At 37.7% G+C, this 19,736-nt stretch overlaps 1 protein-coding gene across 1 annotated transcript in view; it reads right to left on the reverse strand.

Annotated features, from left to right (window-relative positions):
• The window catches only part of LOC130876362 (transmembrane protease serine 11G), a 31,927-nt gene extending 17,281 nt beyond the window's left edge, over positions 1–14,646 (reverse strand). Inside the window, exon 1 of the mRNA XM_057772877.1 lies at positions 14,639–14,646. Coding sequence (XP_057628860.1) covers positions 14,639–14,646 — 8 coding nt within the window. The remainder of the gene's footprint in view (positions 1–14,638) is intronic.
• Positions 14,647–19,736: the final 5,090 nt, after the last annotated feature.

The following is a 19,736-nucleotide window of genomic DNA, read 5'->3' on the forward strand; positions in this document are numbered from 1 at the left end:
GCCTGTCCTGGAACTAGCTCTTTTAGACCAGGCTGGCCTTGAACACAGAAACCCTCCTGCCTCTGCCTCCTGAGTGCTGGAATTAAAGGCATGTGCCACCACTTCCTGGCAGAAAACTCTCTTATAAAGATCTTGTTGTGTGACAAAAATATACGTGTGTGTATGTATGTGTGTGTTTGTGTGTGTGTGTTCAAACGGATATGATTAGTGTAGGAGCTAGCCATGATAAGCTAAATAGAAACAGACCACCCAAAGGAAGTTCTCTCAACCATTATCACCTGCCAGTGTAGGACTCAGCCATGACAAATTTAATGGAGGCCTGAGTCTTAGTAGCTCACCCTGAAGCAATACCTGGTTGCAGGAAGGGCCACACACTGAGATTACCTGAGCACCACCCAAGAACAGAGCACCCAAAGGAAATGCCTAGCGTTCCAACCGTTGTAGATAGGATCACCTTTCAGCACATACTCACCAGGGCACCCCTAGACAAATGTCAGCCAAACAGGGGTCCTGAACCTTAGAAATCCCTCACCCCCACCTTTACTACTATAAAAACCCAACTCTAACTGAGCTCGGGACTCTTTGATTATTCCGATATTTTGGACACACTGGGAGACCGAGTTTGCAAACTTATATAAAATAAAGGCTCTTTGCTTTTACATACGGGGCTCAGTCTCCTTGTTGACTTTTGGGGGACTGTGTGGATCTGGGCAGAAGAGTTAGTTGTTGAATGACTCTACCCCTAGTCCCTGAGACACTGCTTTGACTCATGCTTGAGTCTCACATGAGAAAGGGTTTATTCTCCTAACCAGGCAAACTCACTCCAAAATATTTATTTCTTGATTTCCTGTAATATGTCTCTTCGTTTTGGGTTTTGTATTAAGCTTATTTTAACTTTATTATGAGGACTGTTCTAGACAGATAGAAGCTTGTCCTTCATAGGTATTTGGTAAATGCTTACTTAGTAAATGAAATAATGTGTTATGAAGGAATAAATCATTAGTAACTTAAAATCAGAGTTTTACAGTGAATGATTTTCTTCATCCTTGGGAAGATGAGACATGAAATTGAGCATTACCTGCAGTCTAAGTAAAAATAACCAATTTTATTATTAAAAAAAAACACTGAATGACATTCTCTCTTTTCTCCTTCTTGGCTTCCCACTTCCCCTCCCCTAATCCCTCCAATTTAAAACATTTAATTTTGGTTAGCCTATCCCAGTGTGATGACTAAACAGGTTTATTGTAATACAGGAACATTGAGCTCTAACAATAGCTCTGATATGCAACTAAAGGGAAAGCCACAGGTGACCCTGTCCTTGTGGTTCTAATGTCATCATGACCCACCAGTGAAAAAAGCTACCCGTTCATCAACACTCTCCTCATTTCAGTCCCTCCCTGATTTCATTTAAACCTGAAGTATTTTGTTTTCTAGACAGTCTAATAGGCAGGTGTTTCTTAGACCAAGCCTGAGCAGAATTAAAAAAAAAAAAAAAACTACCAGAAACAAAATGAACAAACAAACAACAACCACATTCATCATGGTTTTCATTGTCACAGTCTTACCAAGGGTCATTTTTCAGATCCTGTCCCTCCACATAGACCTGCTACTACCTATTCTTTCTTCCAAAGATTATCAAATGTTTAGTTCACAAAAATGATGTCACTTAATGATGTAGAGGAAGAGTAAAGACTTTTCTTCCTCTCCAGCAGAGACTACATAATAGGAAAACATTTAAATGAGGAGCATCATGGTCTCAAATGTAGGTGTGCAGCTAACACACTTGAATTCTTAGCCTAGTATCCTCCTGCTGTCTTTTATACCATCGTACAGTTTCAGTGTGTGGTGCTTTCTTCACCAGTAAAATAATAATGCTTCCTGGTAGGTTTGTCACAAAGACAAAATGAATGCTTATTGCAAACATAAGAGCTTGTAGAGCAGCATCTGAAACCTGGCAAGGACTCTGGAGTTTGAGTTATTTGATTGCTGTTCTTCACCAGGGCATTTGTTTATAAAAGCACACACAGGAAATTTCCACACAGAAGGAGCGAGAGCCTTCTGGGCAGGCTAGTTCATGGGGTGCGAGGTGCTGGGGAGCTATTAGAGGAGATACATGGAGACACTGGTGTCTAGGACATTGGAGTTTGGGTGGCACTGTGGGTACAGATTATTACAAGTTCGGAGAGCAGTTAGGGAAGCTAACAAGGCCCTGATTATCCCTACAGATTCTTCCACCAGATAAAATGGTTTCCAAATTTGACATATGGAAATCACCAGCAGTAATTTCACAAGACTGGAAGCCGTCATTATGTAATGAATGTCATGGGGAAAGAATTACTGGAAGAAAAGAAATGCACAGAGGAACGTGTAAATAAAGATGGAAGAATTGTCAACTCAGAAGTTTTACTTCCTTGACTATGAAAAGAGAAAATAATTTTGGAGAAAATCATCATGCGATAGTAAGGTTCTCATTCACAATCTCGGGGGCTTCAACGAAGAAGGTGATTTTTAATTGTACCAATGGATACAGCAACATTCATAACATTGTTGGTACAGGCACATATGCTAAAATTTAGATTATAGATTAAGTGAGACTTTTTTTTTTAATCTTTCCTGTCTCAACAGGCTAAGTACCTTGCTTTCATAACCCCACGTTTTTCAAATAAAAAGAAATGTTTCATAATTGGAAAGTTGACTCATGTCACAAACAAAATTAGATAAAAATAAATAATGTTTCAGTAGGTTAGAGTTCAATGGGGAGTAATCAAGGTCAAGATACGCAGCCTTCCACATCTCTGTGTGGATTTGTAAATTTATATTTCCTGAGGGAAACTTTAGGTTACTTAAGTTAGGTAGATAATTAAAACTGTATTAGGATTTAAAAACACAAATGCCATTGATGAGACTGTTGAGGGCATCTTGCCATAACATTCCTCCCCAAAATTTCTCCCAATATGGCTTCCATATTTTTGTTGTTTCTTTGGTGGTTGTGGTGGACACATTTTCCCCCGTCTTAAAATATTTTCAATTAAGAGTTAACATACTTTGACCTACACATTAAAATTAGGACTTATTTTCAAAGTTGGGGAATAGGTTTTATTTAAAAATTAAAACTCGAAGCCGGGCGGTGGTGGCGCACGCCTTTAATCCCAGCACTTGGGAGGCAGAGGCAGGCGGATCTCTGTGAGTTCGAGACCAGCCTGGTCTACAAGAGCTAGTTCCAGGACAGGCTCCAAAACCACAGAGAAACCCTGTCTCAAAAAAAAAAAAAAATTAAAACTCAGAACTTGGGGGTAAAAATCAACGAAAGTTTTCCTATGCTGGCAATAAGTTTTGAAACGTATAATTTAAAATGCTGAATAATTCAAATAAGAACCAAAAGAGGAAACACTGTGTGGACAAAACAGACAGGTTCTCACTGCCATGGAGTTCATGAGTCAGCAGAGATCAAATAAACAAGTAACTTTGAGACAAGGCTAGGAAGTAAAGATAAAAGAGCAACACACAAAACTAATCAAAGAATTGGTTCTTTGTAAGCACTAATATTGACAAACTAGAAGACCCAGATTAACAAAATTGGAGACGAAATGGGTGATATTACAGTAAATTTCAAAGAAATTCAGATTATAGGAGAATACATTGAAAACATTAAAAAAGTGGAAAACCTTGAAGAAACAGATGAATTTATAATTGATATGGCACACTAAAACTGAAGTCAGAAGACAACTTAAACAGATCCATTACAAACACTGGTACTAAAGCCTAACAGAATCTGTCCATAAACGAAAGCTAAGAACCAGAGGGGCTCACTGCCGATTTCTGCCAACTACTGAAGGAAGACCTAATGCCAATACTTGTCTGTTAGTTTTATATACCGAATGGGGAAGAACACTACCAAATACCCACTGTAAGCAGTATTATCCTGATACTAAACCTGGTCCAAATTTACATATCTTACATAATAGTGAACAGAAAACAAAAAGTACTTTTGTGGTATTATTTTTCCCTTCAGAGCTCACTGGCCTTCTGGAGGGGTCTGTACATGTAATAGAAAGCGGTTGGATTGTTTCTGACAATATTCATTGACATTTCAATGTGATTTGGACCTTGTTTCAGGTCTGGTACCTGACTTTATTTATCTGTAGAATGGAAATGATTTCCACATAACTATTGTGAGGCAGAATAGATGGGAAGTGCTTGTTTAGTGGCAGCAATTATGAGGTTGGGTTACAGAAATGACTGTCTGGTTGACCCCACTAAACAAAATTAGACAGCTTGAAACATATAAATAACATATAACAGCTCTGCTCAAGGCAGTGATGCTAACACATCATTTGCTTATTTTGAAGGTTTCTGTCAATCAAAGACTCCCTGGACAGATAATTTCCCTGTTTTTCCATTACTCACTCTTAGCTTTTAGTGGCAAATACCTGCCAGAGGATGACTGTGTTGCATCAACTAAAGGGAAGTAGTATTTGTACATGTTGTAGCTTTCTTTATTATTAAAAACTCCTTCTCTCTATGTCTGACGCATTAAGATGATGCATCTGGTTTCTTGCTATGGCTGTAGTCTTAGGACCCCAGAAAAGGTAGGGAGAGGTCCTTGACTAAAGATTGCTCCACCTTTCCCAAACAGGCTTGGGAAAACAAAGAATGAGGTGTAAGGGTGAAGCACAGTTCACTATGACAGTAAAAGCAATTAGGAATTTTCAATAGATAGAATTAAAGTTTAGTGGGAAATTTAACATTCTCTGGAACTTGATTCATCCAACATCTATTTGAAGTTCATAAGAAAAATATCACTAAGCTCATTTTTCAACTGAAGCTACTGTGGTTCAAGTTGCTTACAAGTTAGAATAGTAATAATAGTTCAGGTGACTTAAATTTCATATCTTTATTTGCTTACATTTTTCCTACATGGTTGTAATGTAGAATTATCATACCAGTGACCACGGGATTTTAGAAAAATAGAACTTGAGATAAAGTTTTTACAAGGAGTAATTTGACAATTTTTCAAGATCCATTAGGTCTTGAAGAACCACAAAATGTATAAATGTAGGGCATGGCTACAGTTAGGAGTACTTCTGCCAGGCAAATATGCCTTGACAACCAAGGCTGAAGGGTGGAGTTGCCCAGGAGACAATGTGAGAGATGCACACTTGGGTCACATGACAGTAAGGACACTGACTATCTGAAATATGATAACTTAGATACTCAAAAGAAGTAGAAGAAGCCAGGGAATGATTAAATAAGCTAGCTAAGTGAGGACACTGTTTTACTTACAAACAAAACAAAGCAAACTGTTAAGTTCACTCATAAAACTTTCATATATGCTGAAAATGGTAAAAATATTGACATTTTCATATGAGTTAAACTAGTAGATTAGGGAACTAAGAAAGTCGTAGGTAGATTCTTGAGAAAGAGTGATGCTTGTAGATTTGATATGTGGAAGTCTTGCAGAGGTAAGGTGCTGACATTTCCTTTCCAATGTAGGCATTATGAATTGGTGTGGGAGGTCCTTCTGTCTATGTGTTGCTTTTATTGGTTAATGAATAAAGAAACTGCTTTGGGCCTATAGCAGAGCTATAGGGGAACAGGGCTAGGTGGGGAAAACAAAACGGAATGCTGGGAGAAAGAGGGCAGAGTCAAGGAGAAGCCAAAAAAGGTAGAGCCAGGGAGAAGCCATGTAGCCCCATTGGAGACAGATGCTGGAACCTTGCCAGTAGGCCAGAAGCCTCATGGTAAAATATAAAATAATGGAAATGGGTTAAATTGATATGTAACAGGTAGCCAATAAGAAGTTAGAGCTAATAGGCTAAACAGTGATTTAAATAATATAGTTTCTGTGTGATTATTTTGGTGCTGAGCAGCCGGGAATGTAACAAGCAGCATCCCCCAACAAATTGGCACCCACATGGCCAACTAAAATCCACTTAAAACCTGTGAGAGTTTGGGAAGGAACCCTAGACGCAAAAGAACAGAGTTAAGTGTGGCCTGGTAGTAGTATTTTCTTGGGTGGGCTGTGTTTGCTAGAAGCAAGCAGAGTCATGGCTCCTTTAAGAGAGGTTTTTCTGATTCAGTTGTAGCAGAAAAAAAAAAGCTGTGCCATTTTGACAGGCCAGCTTTCTGGGCTGTACTGCCAGCATGAACTCTGACTCTTTCTGGAGGTCCAGCTATGGAGCATTTAAATAGGTTTTGTGAACAGAGTGCTACAACTTGCTTAATGGCAAATAGACCTGCTGTGTGTCTGAAAATGGGCAACGTACATGGCTCTCAGAGGCAACGAATAGCTTCATGATGCTGAACTGTGCAGAGCAAACAGGCAGGGCCATGTATGCCATAGTAATGCTGCAGCTTAAGTTTTTAAGAAGCCCTTAACATTTTAAGAAGTGCTCCTGGACAGTAAAGAATTACAGATATACAATATGACAGATTCAGCTATGAAAGACCTCTAAATGGGTCATAGTGCTGGACAAATGTATGTAGGCTTGGGAGAGAGAAGAAAAAATAAAGTAAAAGAAAGTACATAGTTTTAAAAAATAAAACAGTCTTTAAAGATACAGAGTACAGACAGTCATAAATTAAAAGAATAAAGATAATAAAATAAATATTAAAAAGTAATAGAGTAAAAATAGGTCATGTAAAGTTGGAAAATTCACAGAGAGATTATGTATATTATTATGTTTTCTTTGACTTTTTTCACTGTGAAGAAGCTAAGCACAGAGAGATATTTCATTGTATGGACTGCTAAGCTAAGCCAACATATACTTTTACAGGTATCATGACTTCTGAATTTGGGTCTAAGAATAAGTTGCTTTGGAAAAGAAGTTTTTCTTTTGTTTCCACAGAAGATGAGAACCTGTGCAATTTTTCTAGACTAATGTAGTGTGATGGACCAAGATCCCCGAAAGGTTGCCTTGAACACCCCTCACATATTACTTTCCCTGATAAACAGCAGGAAGAAGTTTGGAGAGAACTACACCCATATTCCCAAATATTGTTTATAAATGTTTGTTTACATTTAAAGGGGAATATACTATAGAAATTTGCATTGGCATGGATCATGTTTTATGGATACAAATTGAAAGTCAATTTTGTTATACGTGTATTTCTGCTCTTGATTAAGGTATTGTGTCTGTGCAGCTCATTTAAAAAATATAGTGTATAATTAAGACATATAGGTTAATAGATAATCATCTATAATAGTCAAGTTTATAGTCATGTTAGTTAGATTTTCTAGATATATAGAGATATAGTTCAGTTAGATAGGTATTCTTCAAATCTTTCAAAGACCTTCAGAATACGGCATTTAAAGGTTTTAATAACTTAGGACTTTTCATGACAGTGAGACACATCTGCTCCTGGCAGCACCAATTACTTCGAGAGGAAGATGGGAATCAAAAAGACTCCTTATGGCAAGACTCCATTTGGGCAAGAAATTGCTCCTGCCTGGATTGCTATGTGAACTCAGTATGCAGGACCCAAAGAGAAATGACTGCTGAACTTGCCTAAAGGTGAGATCATCCTGCCAGACGTTCTGCAGGACACAGTAGAAAGTGACTGAAAAACTGCCAATATAGGTGGAACTGTCTTTGAAATTTCCTGCTTCATAGAAAAGTCTTCTGGATACTATGGGCCTGTGGGCTGAAGATGGGTGCCCCAATGGTACAGAAGAACTTTGGGTGACTTTCCAGGCAGCAAAATGTCTCTGTCAATTCTAAAGTTTTGGAAGTAGCTTACAATGCACTTCCTATTTTCTTAGGTAATATTATATTTTTCTGGAGTCTTTGATGGAGTTGAAGAATAGACAGTTATAGTTTTTCTTAGTTATGATACAAGATAAAGTAGATATAAATATTGTAACTGTAATTCTTGCTTGATACCTGTTTTGTTATATGTAATTTTACTACATTAAAGTTAAAGCCTTCCTTTTTGTTTAAACAGAAAAAGGGAGATGGTGTGGGAGGTCCTTTTGTCTGTCATGTTGCTTTTATTGATTAGTGAATAAAGAAGCTGCTTTTTATTTATTAGTGAATAAAGAGCTATAGGGGAACAGAGGTAGGTGGGGAAAACTAAACTGAATGCTGGGAGAAGGAAGGTAGAATCAGGGAGAAGCCATGTAGCCCTGCTGAAGACAGATGCTGGAACCTTGCCAGTAGGCCACGAGCCTCATGGTAAAATATAAAATAATGGAAATGGGTTATATTAAGACATAAAAGCTAGCCAATAAAAAATTAGAGCTAATAGGCCAAGCGGTGATTTAAATAATATATTTTCTAAGTGGTTATTTCAGGGCTGAGCAGTGGTGAATAAAAAAGTAGTCTCCTTCAACAATGAATGTTGGAGAGATGAAAGACAAGAAAACTCAGGCTGAAACTGCAATTAGGGGATTTATGATACGGGATAGAGAAATGACTCAGAAGTTAAGGGAATATCTTGGTCTTGCAGAAGACCATAGTTCAATTCTTAGTACTCACATGACAGTTCACAAGCATCTATAACTCCAGTTCCAGGTTTTCTGAAACCTTTTGCTGGCCACCATGGGCACTATGTATATGAGGTAAATATACATGCATTTGGGTAAAACATTCACACACATAAAATAGTAATATCCAAGTGACTGATATTTATTAATCTATAAGGGAAGCTGAGGTAGGAACTTGTCACAAGTTCAAGGCCTGTTTGTGCTACAAAGTGAGAACTTGTCTTTAAGAAGGAAGAGGGTGGAGGAAGAAGAAAAGAATAAATGAATAAACAAAAAATTTCAGGTGGTCATGGTGGCATACATCATTAATTCCTTTTAAGAAGCAGGAGGATCATGAGTTCAAGGTCAACGTGAGTCACAGACCAAAACTTAGATCAACAAAATATCCTAAGGTTTACAAGAGAGAGAAAAGTGGAAATCAGTATAAGAATTCAAATTTGTGTATAATTTGGTGTGACAGATGATACATATAAGAGATTAAAAAATTAGAGCTACTCATCACACATATTTAGAGTCACACCACTAAGGATACTGAAGGAAAAAGATTGTAGTCCTTAGCTTGGCTGAACTAAACAGTGAGTTCTAGGTCAGTCTGGAACCGAGACCTCCCACCTTAGAAAAAGGTAAAACACATTATAATAATAAATGAGTTGACAAGAACAGCAACAACAAAACAATTCTGATGCACTAGAACAAGACTATAAGAATGAAAGAGTGGTGTTAGAAGTTCAGATTTGTGATTCATTGAGAGTAACTCCCGGTCATGACCAACCCAGGGTGTGGACGTGAGTGATGGCTTTTGAGAAAAAAATATATCTGAATGAGAAGATCAAGGAAATAAGTGATGAGGATGTCAACCATGTCATCCAAGGCATTTGTGCTATCTCAAATGAAGGCAGGACTTATGGAAGAAAAAGAAGTAAGCACAAGTCTACTAACAATATGGTTCATAACTTTGGTCTGGGGTCCATAGTGACTACATGGAGGTAGATTGTACAAAAGTGTGAACCTCAGAAGAACCAGGCAATTGTAGAAGACCAGAAGAGTCGTGGTCCATGATGGCAAAGGGAACAAAGATTAAACTCCAAGTTGTGAGTGTCTGGAGTATAAGAAGCCCTTATTTGGAAGGCTACGGTGAATTCTGTGTACTAGGCCAGAGCTCTTTCAGCTATTCAGGAAACTATATAGAACTATATATAGAAAAGTAAAAAAAGGGTGTATAGTAGCTTGTTAATCATGATGTGACATTTCAGAAAAATGTGAATAAATGAATTTATCTTATGGAAATAATTTTGAATGTGTGTAAAACAAGCTCAGAGACACTTTAAAATTTATTTTTAGCTATACTTTTGCTGTTCATACATGCTTATAATGTGCTTGATCAAATCTAGTCCCCCATTCCCTCACCTCCAATCCCTCCTCTATATCCCAAATCACTTTGCCCTCCCAAATTCATGTGCTAGGTTTGTAAACCCTGAGTCCACTTAGTGTCGCTGTATGTTTTTAGTTGAAGGGTCATCTACTAGTTCATTGGTAACCTCTAAGTAACTACATGCCTAAAGAAAATGGACCCCTCCCACAGCCAGTCATTCATAGTTCCAGATAAGAGTGAACGCCATAAGCTCATCCATGCCAGGATTCTGAATGACTCACTCTTGTGTAGGTCACAGACATGCAGTCACAGATGCTATGAGTTCACATATACAATGGCATTGCCTTTCCTGACCAATACTATCTCACGGCACACATCCCCAAACAATGACTCTTAAAGTCTTTCTGTCTCCTCTTCCCTGATGATCCCTGAGCTTCCAGGAGCTGAGTGTGATATAGATGTCCCATTTAGAGCTATATTTATTATTATAGGGCTAATGTTTATACCATTTAGTAAGTGCAATGCTGACTTCAGAGTGTGTTAATGTTTTGTTTTAAGTAGAATGATTTTATACTAAGGATCATAATGAGATGTCTTATAGAAATACTTAAGTTTAATGTAGCTTGTAGGTCTCATCAGATGAACTGATTTTTTTTACAGTGGCTGGCAGTTAATACAGTGACTAACAACTGTCAAGGGCAGAAAATAAGTGATTGTGAAGTCTGTGAAGTGCTCAGTCCTACATGAGACATTGATATCATTCCCTCACCACAAGGATCAGGGAAGAGAAGGGGGAAAAGAAAGATCCTAAGAGTCATGGTTAAAAGAAAACAGATACAAACCCCTGTCCTCTTGACATGAAGGGACCATTACACTCATGAATTCACAGCAGCAATTTTACCTGCACAAGAAATATACGAACTGAAACCAATCATCATCCCATCATGGATCAAGGAGGGGCTCATAAGGCCCTATCCCTATCTAAAGGTGGGATGGGTATGTGATGGAAGAATTTGGTATGTGGAGGAAGAAGACTGAGGGATGTGTATGACCAAAATACACTGTATGCATGTGTGAAGCTCTCAAGTAATCAATGAAGCAATTTTGAAATCTAATAATAAATTAATAAAAGTGTTTATAACTTATTTAAATGTATGTTTAAAATATAAAAATAAGAGTACATGTATATAAGTTTGTATATGAATAATGCATGTACATTATGTGTGCATATGTCTTGAAAAGGCTCAGCTTTATGCTGCTTGAGAAGTACTAACTACTCTTACTCAATTTGGGCACCATTGTTCTTCTGCTTCTGTCCTAGTACCATGCTGGCAACTCTGAACTCCTACTGCCCACTGCACTATCCCACAAAACAAGGACTGCTCTACACTTTTATCAGGTTCCATCACCATGACTGCATTACAGACGTTAGATTTTGTTTTCTGCTTAAACATATTTTCATTTGAAAAAAGCTAGCCGGGCGGTGGTGGCACACGCCTTTAATCCCAGCACTCGGGAGGCAGAGGTAGGTGGATCTCTGGGAGTTCGAGGCCAGCCTGGTCTACATGAGCTAGTTCCAGGCCAGCCACCAAAGCTACAGAGAAACCCTGTCTCGAAAAACCGAAAAAAAAAAAGAAAAAGAAAAAAGCTTTTTTCTTTCTCTTTCCCCTCCTTTCTTTCTTCCATCCTTCCTTCCTCCATCCCTCTCTTCACACGCCATGCGCCTTTCTTCTTTCTTTCTTCCTTCCTTCCTTCCTTCCTTCCTTCCTTCCTTCCTTCCTTCCTTCCTTCCTTCCTTCCTTCCTTCCTTCCTTCCTTCCTTTCTTTCTTTCTTTCTTTCTTTCTTTCTTTCTTTCTTTCTTTCTTTCTTTCTTTCTTTCTTCTTTCTCCATACTGCAGATTGACTTAGGACCACTCATGTACTAGGCAAGACTCAGTCACTTAACTTTTAAAAGGTTTATAAGACGTGGTCTCACTGAATTGTTTAGGCAGGGCTGCGTTCTTTATTCTCTTACCTCAGCCTTGCAAGAGGTAAAACTTTTATCTGAACCACTAGGCCCATTGACTTATGCCTGTTATTATAATAAGTATAACAGTACAGGTGGGGGAAAAATCTACTGATAGGTGTTTCAGCAATAAAGAAAGTTCTAGTATTTTTGTGGAAGACAGAATTATACAATTATTCAGTACCTCATTTTAAAAATGAGAATATCTGAAGGTTTATTTACTTGTCTGTTTGTTTATTTATTATAGTTTCAGGGAGCCAAAGCATGTAACTGCACATATGTGAAGGTCAGAGTACAACTTTCAGAAGTTGGTTTCTTCTTCCATCATGGTTCTGGGGATCAAACTCAGTCAGGGTTCTGTTCTGTAGTTCTTTGTTTTGGCAAAAAAGAAATTAATTCAAATAATGTAATTTTAAAAATTAAATAAAAGATGTATTTACACATTTTTAGATAGATATATACTTACTAAAAAGGTATTTCTAGATTAAAAGAAGTCAGAAATACTATGAAATTCATTTGAGTAAAGTTGGTGAGTTGTTGGCTAGAAATTAGTTGATCTTAAATGCTAGAAGAACAATCAAAGGGATCAACTAGCACATTGGGTGTTAGGCATCGCGGTTCATAATGGTACATACTAAAGCAAGGTGTATTTTCTTTACTCAAAAATGGTTTTAAAAAGTAACAAATAAAAGGCCGATTTGTGTTTTCCAAGGACATCATCAGTAGGAGGAGTTGAGAAGCCATATTAACACTTCCTTTTCCCTTAGTCCTCGCTTTCCTTTAAACCAAAAAGCTAAGGAAACACAGACCCAACAATACAAAGCTGTATCATTAAGATCTTGGTTGTTAGAATAGAGAATAGGATTGTGGGTTTTTGGACCTACAGGAGAAAATCTTGAAATCCTTGACATGGAGAATTACAAAAATGTGGCAGCTTAAATAGTTTCTTGGGGTGCTAAATATTGGATGTTTTATTGATGTCTTCCTAGTTTCTTTCCTTTTATGTCATTGGCATTTGTCCCTTGACTTTTCTGATGAATTTCCTCTGCCCTTGGCCAACTGTAATACAGAGTTCACATTTACACAAGCCTTAACAGGAACTTAAATTGTATGTCCCCAATGCTACTAATAGTTCCTGACACATAACAGTACTTAAATAAATGCCAGATACAAAGGAAGAAAATTGACCAATTATACTTATTTATTTTTGCATATGTGAATATAGGGATGTAGTGTATGTGCACACGTATGTGTAGGTGCACACATGCAGAGGCCAGAGAAGGGCATCATCTTCCACACTCTACTTGTGTCTCTGTTGCTATCAGTACTGGGGTTACAGGTATGCATGTACCATGCCTGCATTTTATGTGAATTCTAAGATCTGTACTCTGACTTTCATGCACACATAGCAAGTACATGAGATATATTCTCCCCTGAGATGAATTATATTTATTGGTGTGCTATTGATATTTTGTATATGTTGGAAATTATTTAAATAAAAATATAACCATAATAATTTTTCATAATTTATGCTGATTCTACAAATACAATTTCTTTTATTTTATTTGTTTATTTTGCTTCTTAACAAACTAAACCTTAACTTGGGGTTGTAAGGGGATCAGGTGGAGAGAGAATCCATTTGATTAAATATAAAGAATTACATTTGTTGGTAGGTTTCTGGTCTAGTTACTTGTCTTAATTAAATTTCATCCATCAATATCCAGTTTTTGCTGACAAAAAAGGAGAGGACCCCTAACCAGACATGAGAAAAGATATTTGCAATTCTTTCATCCTGAGCAACTTGTGCTGATTTATCTCTATTGTGGACAGAGAATTAATGTGATGAAGGGCAAGTATGGCAAAGTGAAGAACAGAGCAGACAGAGGGTAAGACATAAAATATTTATGGTTTATTTACTATAGTCTTCTATATTTGTAATAATGCAAAATTTCTATAACCATGGATTGAGTTGCACTTCTCATATACTTCACAAATTGTTCTTATACAGTTTTCGGTTTTCTCACTTTAAAAAGCAAAGTATTTATCAATTTTTAATTGAAGAGCATTTTTCACTTTTTTAACTTCTTGGCTATTGTTACATAGAATACAACAATAAGTGTATGATTAATAAATGGACATTCTTTGGGAATCTAGAGAAGGAACCTTGGGAGGATATTCAAGAGAGGAAGAATAGTAGAAATTAGGTGATATGAAAATGGATTGAAGAGGTAAAAATGAAAAATAGAACATTAAAATTCTTATTTATAAATCTGAGTTTTAGTTATAATTAACTTCAGAGTGGGGTCTAAGATACTATGGTTTCCATATAATTAAACATTTTATTTTTCATGAATCAATGTAATGCATTATTAAGAATGAATACAAAGGGTGTAATAGGTTTTAAATTCATAGGTGGAGGTGAGAAACTTGTTCTTCCTCATTCCATCTCACTCCTTAAACTGCCCAGCGCATCTTGGGCTCTCTGTCTTCCCCTGAGATGTACCTTATGATCTCAATTCTCACGCTAAACTTTCCAATTCATATCCAACACTGAACTGTAATTCAATCCAACGTTAAAAATCTCAATTCTTAATCACTAAATCACTATCATGAATTAATAAATCACTATCATCATTTTGTGAAATAGAGAATATTAATATTACAACAGGAATAGAGAAAATTAATTAGATTGACATCTTAGCTTGATTTTCAAGTTCCATTTAGAAGCACAAATATGAAACAAACCATTCATATGTGAAATAAAACCCAACTTACTGATACATCGCCACGCTAGGGAAGGCCAGCTTCTCCACCTCCACGTTGCTCTCTGTGTGATCCCTGTCAAATGAGTAGCATCCTGGATATTCTTGCAGATGTGTAAGCTGGCTAAGATTGAGAATACTTAAAGATTTATAAGAAACTTGTTGAACAAGTTGGGACGGATAAATGTTATGGTTTGAGGTAAGGAAAAGAATCACTTGATAAAGTCTCTGTTACAGGAAGTAAGAATTTCCTTGTTCTGGCTAATTGAGAAACAATGTCAAGTCCCAAACCTAAGCAACTCCCTTGACTCTTGGGGAAACTTTCTGTTTGTCTTTCAAGAGGCAGTCCTGTCCCTCTGAGTCAGTAAAAGTCTGGTCTTTGGCTCAGTCATTCACCTCTTTCAGAGGCACCTGAAACAAGGTTTTCAGGAAACATTTCATGCTTTTGACAGATTTTTTAGTGTAGTAGCATACGTGTTCATTTTGTCTTGTATTCTCATGTCTATTCTAAAGAGAAATATTCTTTAAAAGGAAACACAAAACCCTGAGATTTTCCTTGAACCCAAAGGAAAGGGTCTCATCAACTGACAGTATTTTTCCCTGGGTCCAAACTGATAAAGTTTGGCTATATCAGCATAAACTTTCTTTGATACCGCTGTGTTTTAATCTCCCTGACACAAACCCTTTTCTTCCAGTGACTCCTTTTCCTGCCTAGGGATAATATCTCTTCCTTTTTCTTTTGCTACAATTCACTCAAAATTCACTCACTGTCAGAGTAATCTAATTAGAGCCTGTCTACATGATATCTATGGACTTTGTCATCCTGAACTTCCTCCAGGATAGTCATTCCTGGTATCTCCAGCTCCACCTGATCTAAACAACCTTCCCTCCCCAAGTAAGCATCTAGAGTTAATTTTCTGTGCTCTCAGACTTCTAGGTTACTTCTGATAACAAAGCTAAGAAGGTTAAAACTGTGCTGTATTTCACTGTGCTATGCAGTCCCTATGAGAACACCAAGGCATTTAATATTCATTGACCCCTCTTTATTTCAGACAATAATATTCAACACCCATATTGATTTTCTATTCCTTCTTTCATTGTAGAAAAACCAATCTTTGTTTGAATAAGATTGTCCTCTACAGGCTCATATATTTCAATGCTTGTTACTCAGTTGGTGGAAGCTATTTGGGAAGGATTAGAAGGTACAGCCTTTTGGAGGTGTATCATGCCATGCAGGGGAGCTTAGAGGTTTCAAAAGCCCATACCATTCCAGTTAACTCTCTCTTATTGCCTTGTAGTTGCTGTCTCAACCTGTGAGCTCTCATGTATTGCTCCAGCTCCATGCCTTTCTGCTTGCTGCTATGCTCCCTGCCATAATGGTCATAAACTAAACCTTTGAAACTGTAAGCATGTTCTCAATAAGTTCTTTTAGCTGGGTGGTGGTGGCACATGCCTTTAATCCTAGCACCTGAGAGGCTGAGGCATGCTCTGTGAGTTAAGGATAGCCTGGTCCAAAGAACAAGTTCCAGGACAGCCACCATTACACTGAGAAACCCTGTCTCAAACAAGGCAAAACAAAGAAATCCTGTCTTGAAAAACAAAGCAAATTCTTCCTATTATAAGTTTTCTTGGTCATGATGTCTCTTCATAGCAGTAGAAGGAAAACTAGGTCAGTATAATAAATTGGAAGACAATTAGTTAAAATTAGAATTAGCATAGAGGCAAATGTTCAAACTGAGACAAAAGCTTCAGAATATTATCAACTTTATATTGCCATATAACAAGTTATATAAACTTAACTGCTAAAATAGTAACGCTTAGCCATTCGGACTGGTATATGATGGTATCTCTGAGTCCTTTTGATTTGCATTTCCCTGATGGTTAAGGATGTTAAACATTTCCTAAAGTGTCTTTCAGCCATTTGATATTCTTCTGTTGAGAACTCTCTGTTTATTTCTGTACCCAATTTTTTTTTCTGATTAAAGAATCAAATATTTATTTGGAATATAACTACTGTATACATCTTCATTGCTTTATTCCTTAATAAGATTAATAAAATATAAACTTCTTTAAGAAGGTGAATTATATCTTAGTAAAAACCAAGAAAGGATTGGAAAACTGAGAAAATAGTAAATAAATAAATAATGGCTGATGAATTAGTAAATAAAGTCAAGATACAGTAAGAATAACTAGCTTCTGAAATCATGAGAAACAGTAAGATTTTATCCAAGCAGTAAGAGATACATTGGGGTTCTCCATGACCCTGGTAATATTCCTTGAAAGAAGATGATGTATAAAATATCTCTAAAATTCTCTAGAATCTTAATTTACCCTCAGCGGATCAGAATGAGCATTAACAACCTTGATAAAATTAGGACACATAAATATATGTAGCATTTCGGTTGTTTTTCCTCAGAGTGCCAAGCATGAAGAACTAAGACCCAGGCCAACTGTATTATTATACTCCTTTTGAAAGTAAGTTATTTGAATAAATTGAATTTGAAAATTTATTGTCTTACTCAAGACCATAATGCTTTAATAAGTAATGAAAGTGCAAATGTGATGATTTCTTAGTGGCATTAGCAATGAATTATTTTTTTTTATTTTTTTTATTCTTTTTTAATTAAAATTTCCACCTGCTCCCCGTTTCCCATTTCCCTCCCCTCCTCCCAAATATTGCCCCCTCCCCCCACTTCTCTCCCCCTATCCCCACTCCTCTTCTCCTCCCCCCACTCCATTCCCCCTCCCTCTCGATACTGAAGAGCAGTCCAAATTCCCTGCCCTGCGGGAAGACCAAGGTCCTTCTATCTACGTCCAGAAAGGTGAGCGTCCAAACCGGCTAAGCTCCCACAAAGCCAGTTCATGTATTAGGATTGAAACCTAGTGCCATTGTCCTTGGCTTCTCATCAGTCTTCATTGACCGCCATGCTCAGAGAGTCCGGAATCAACCCATGCTTATTCAGTCCCAGACCAGCTGGCCTTGGTGGGCTCCCAATAAATCAGTTCCACTGTCACAGTGGGTGGGTGCATCCCTCGTGGTCCTGATTTTTTGCTCATGTTCTCCCTCCTTCTGCTCCTCATTTGGACCTTAAGAGCTCAGACCGTTGCTCCAAATTGAGACTCTGTCTCTACCTCGATCCATCGCCAGATGAAGGTTCTAAGGTGATATGCAAGATATTCATCGGTATAGGATAGGGTCATTTCAGGTTCCCTCTCCTTAGTTGCCCAAGGTACCAGCTGGGGACATATTCCTGGACACCTGCGAACCCCTCAAGAGTCAAGTCTCTTGCCGACCCTAAGATGGCTCCCTTAGATAGGATATATACTTCGCTGCTCCCGTATCCATCCTTCCTATATCCCAACCATCCCAATCCCCCGAGCTCCTCCCATCCTCCCCTTCTCATATTTCTCATCCCATTTCCCCTTTGCCCCATGCCACCTCACCCGCAAGTTCCCAGTTTTTGCCCTGCAATCTTGTCTACTTCCCCCTCTCCATGCGGATGACTATATGATTTTCTTTGGGTTCACTTTCTTATTTAACTTCTATAGGATCACACATTATATGCTTATGTGTCTTTTATTTATGGCTAGAAACCGATTATGAGTGAGTACATCCCATGTTCCTCTTTTTGGGTCTGGGATACCTCACTCAGGATAGTGTTTTCTATTTCCATCCATTTGCACGCAAAATTCGAGAAGTCATTGTTTTTTACTGCTGAGTAGTACTCTAATATGTATATATTCCACACTTTCTTCATCCATTCCTCCATTGAAGGGCATCTAGGTTGTTTCCAGGTTTTGGCTATTACAAACAATGCTGCTATGAACATAGTTGAACAGATACTTTTGTCATTTGATGTGGCATCTCTTGGGTATATTCCCAATAGTGGTATTACTGGATCTTGGGGTAGGTTGATCCCAAATTTCCTGAGAAATCGCCACACTGATTTCCAAAGTGGTTGCACAAGTTTGCATTCCCACCAGCAATGAATGAGTGTGCCTCTTTCTCCACAACCTCTCCAGCAAAGGCTATCATTGGTGTTTTTGATTTTAGCCATTCTGACAGGTGTAAGATGGTATCTCAAAGTTGTTTTAATTTGCATTTCCCTTATCGCTAAGGAGGTTGAGCATGACCTTAGGTGTCTTTTGGCCATTTGAATTTCTTCTGTTGAGAATTCTCTGTTCAGATCAGTGCCCCATTTTTTTATTGGGTTCATTAGCATTTTAAAGTTTAGTTTCTTGAGTTCTTTATATATTTTGGTGATCAGACCTTTGTCTGTTGCAGGGTTGGTGAAGATCTTCTCCCAGTCAGTGGGTTGCCTTTTTGTCTTAGTGACAGTGTCCTTTGCTTTACAGAAGCTACTCAGTTTCAGGAGGTCCCATTTATTCAATGTTGCCCTTAATGTCTGTGCTGCTGGGGATAAACGTAGGAAGTGATCTCCTGTACCCATATGTTGTAGAGTACTTCCAACTTTTTCTTCTATCAGGTTCAGTGTGTTCAGACTAATATTGAGGTCTTTAATCCATTTGGACTTGAGTATTGTGCATGGTGATAGACATGGATCTATTTTCATTCTTCTACACGTTGACAACCAGTTCTGCCAGCACCATTTGTTGAAGATGCTCTCTTTTTTCCATTGAATACTTTTAGCTCCTTTATCAAAAATTAGGTGTTCATAAGTTTGTGGGTTAAAATCAGGGTCTTCTACTCGGTTCCATTGATCGACTTCTCTGTTTTTATGCCAATACCAAGCTGTTTTCAATACTGAGGCTCTGTAATAGAGTTTGAGGTCAGGGATGGTAATGCCTCCAGACGATCCTTTATTATATAAGATTGTTTTGGCTATCCTGGGTTTTTTGTTTCTCCATATAAAGTTGATTATTGTCCTCTCAAGATCTGTGAAGAATTTTGATGGGATTTTAATGGGGATTGCATTGAATCTATAAATTGCCCTTGGTAGAATTGCCATTTTTACTATGTTGATCCTCCCAATCCAAGAGCAAGGTAGATCCTTCCATTTTCTGGTATCCTCCTCAATTTCTTTCTTCATAGACTTAAAGTTCTTGTCAAATAGATCCTTTACTTCCTTGGTTAGAGTTACCCCAAGATA

This window comes from Chionomys nivalis, chromosome 6 (genome assembly GCF_950005125.1).
Source record: "Chionomys nivalis chromosome 6, mChiNiv1.1, whole genome shotgun sequence".
NCBI classification, from domain to species: domain Eukaryota; kingdom Metazoa; phylum Chordata; class Mammalia; order Rodentia; family Cricetidae; genus Chionomys; species Chionomys nivalis.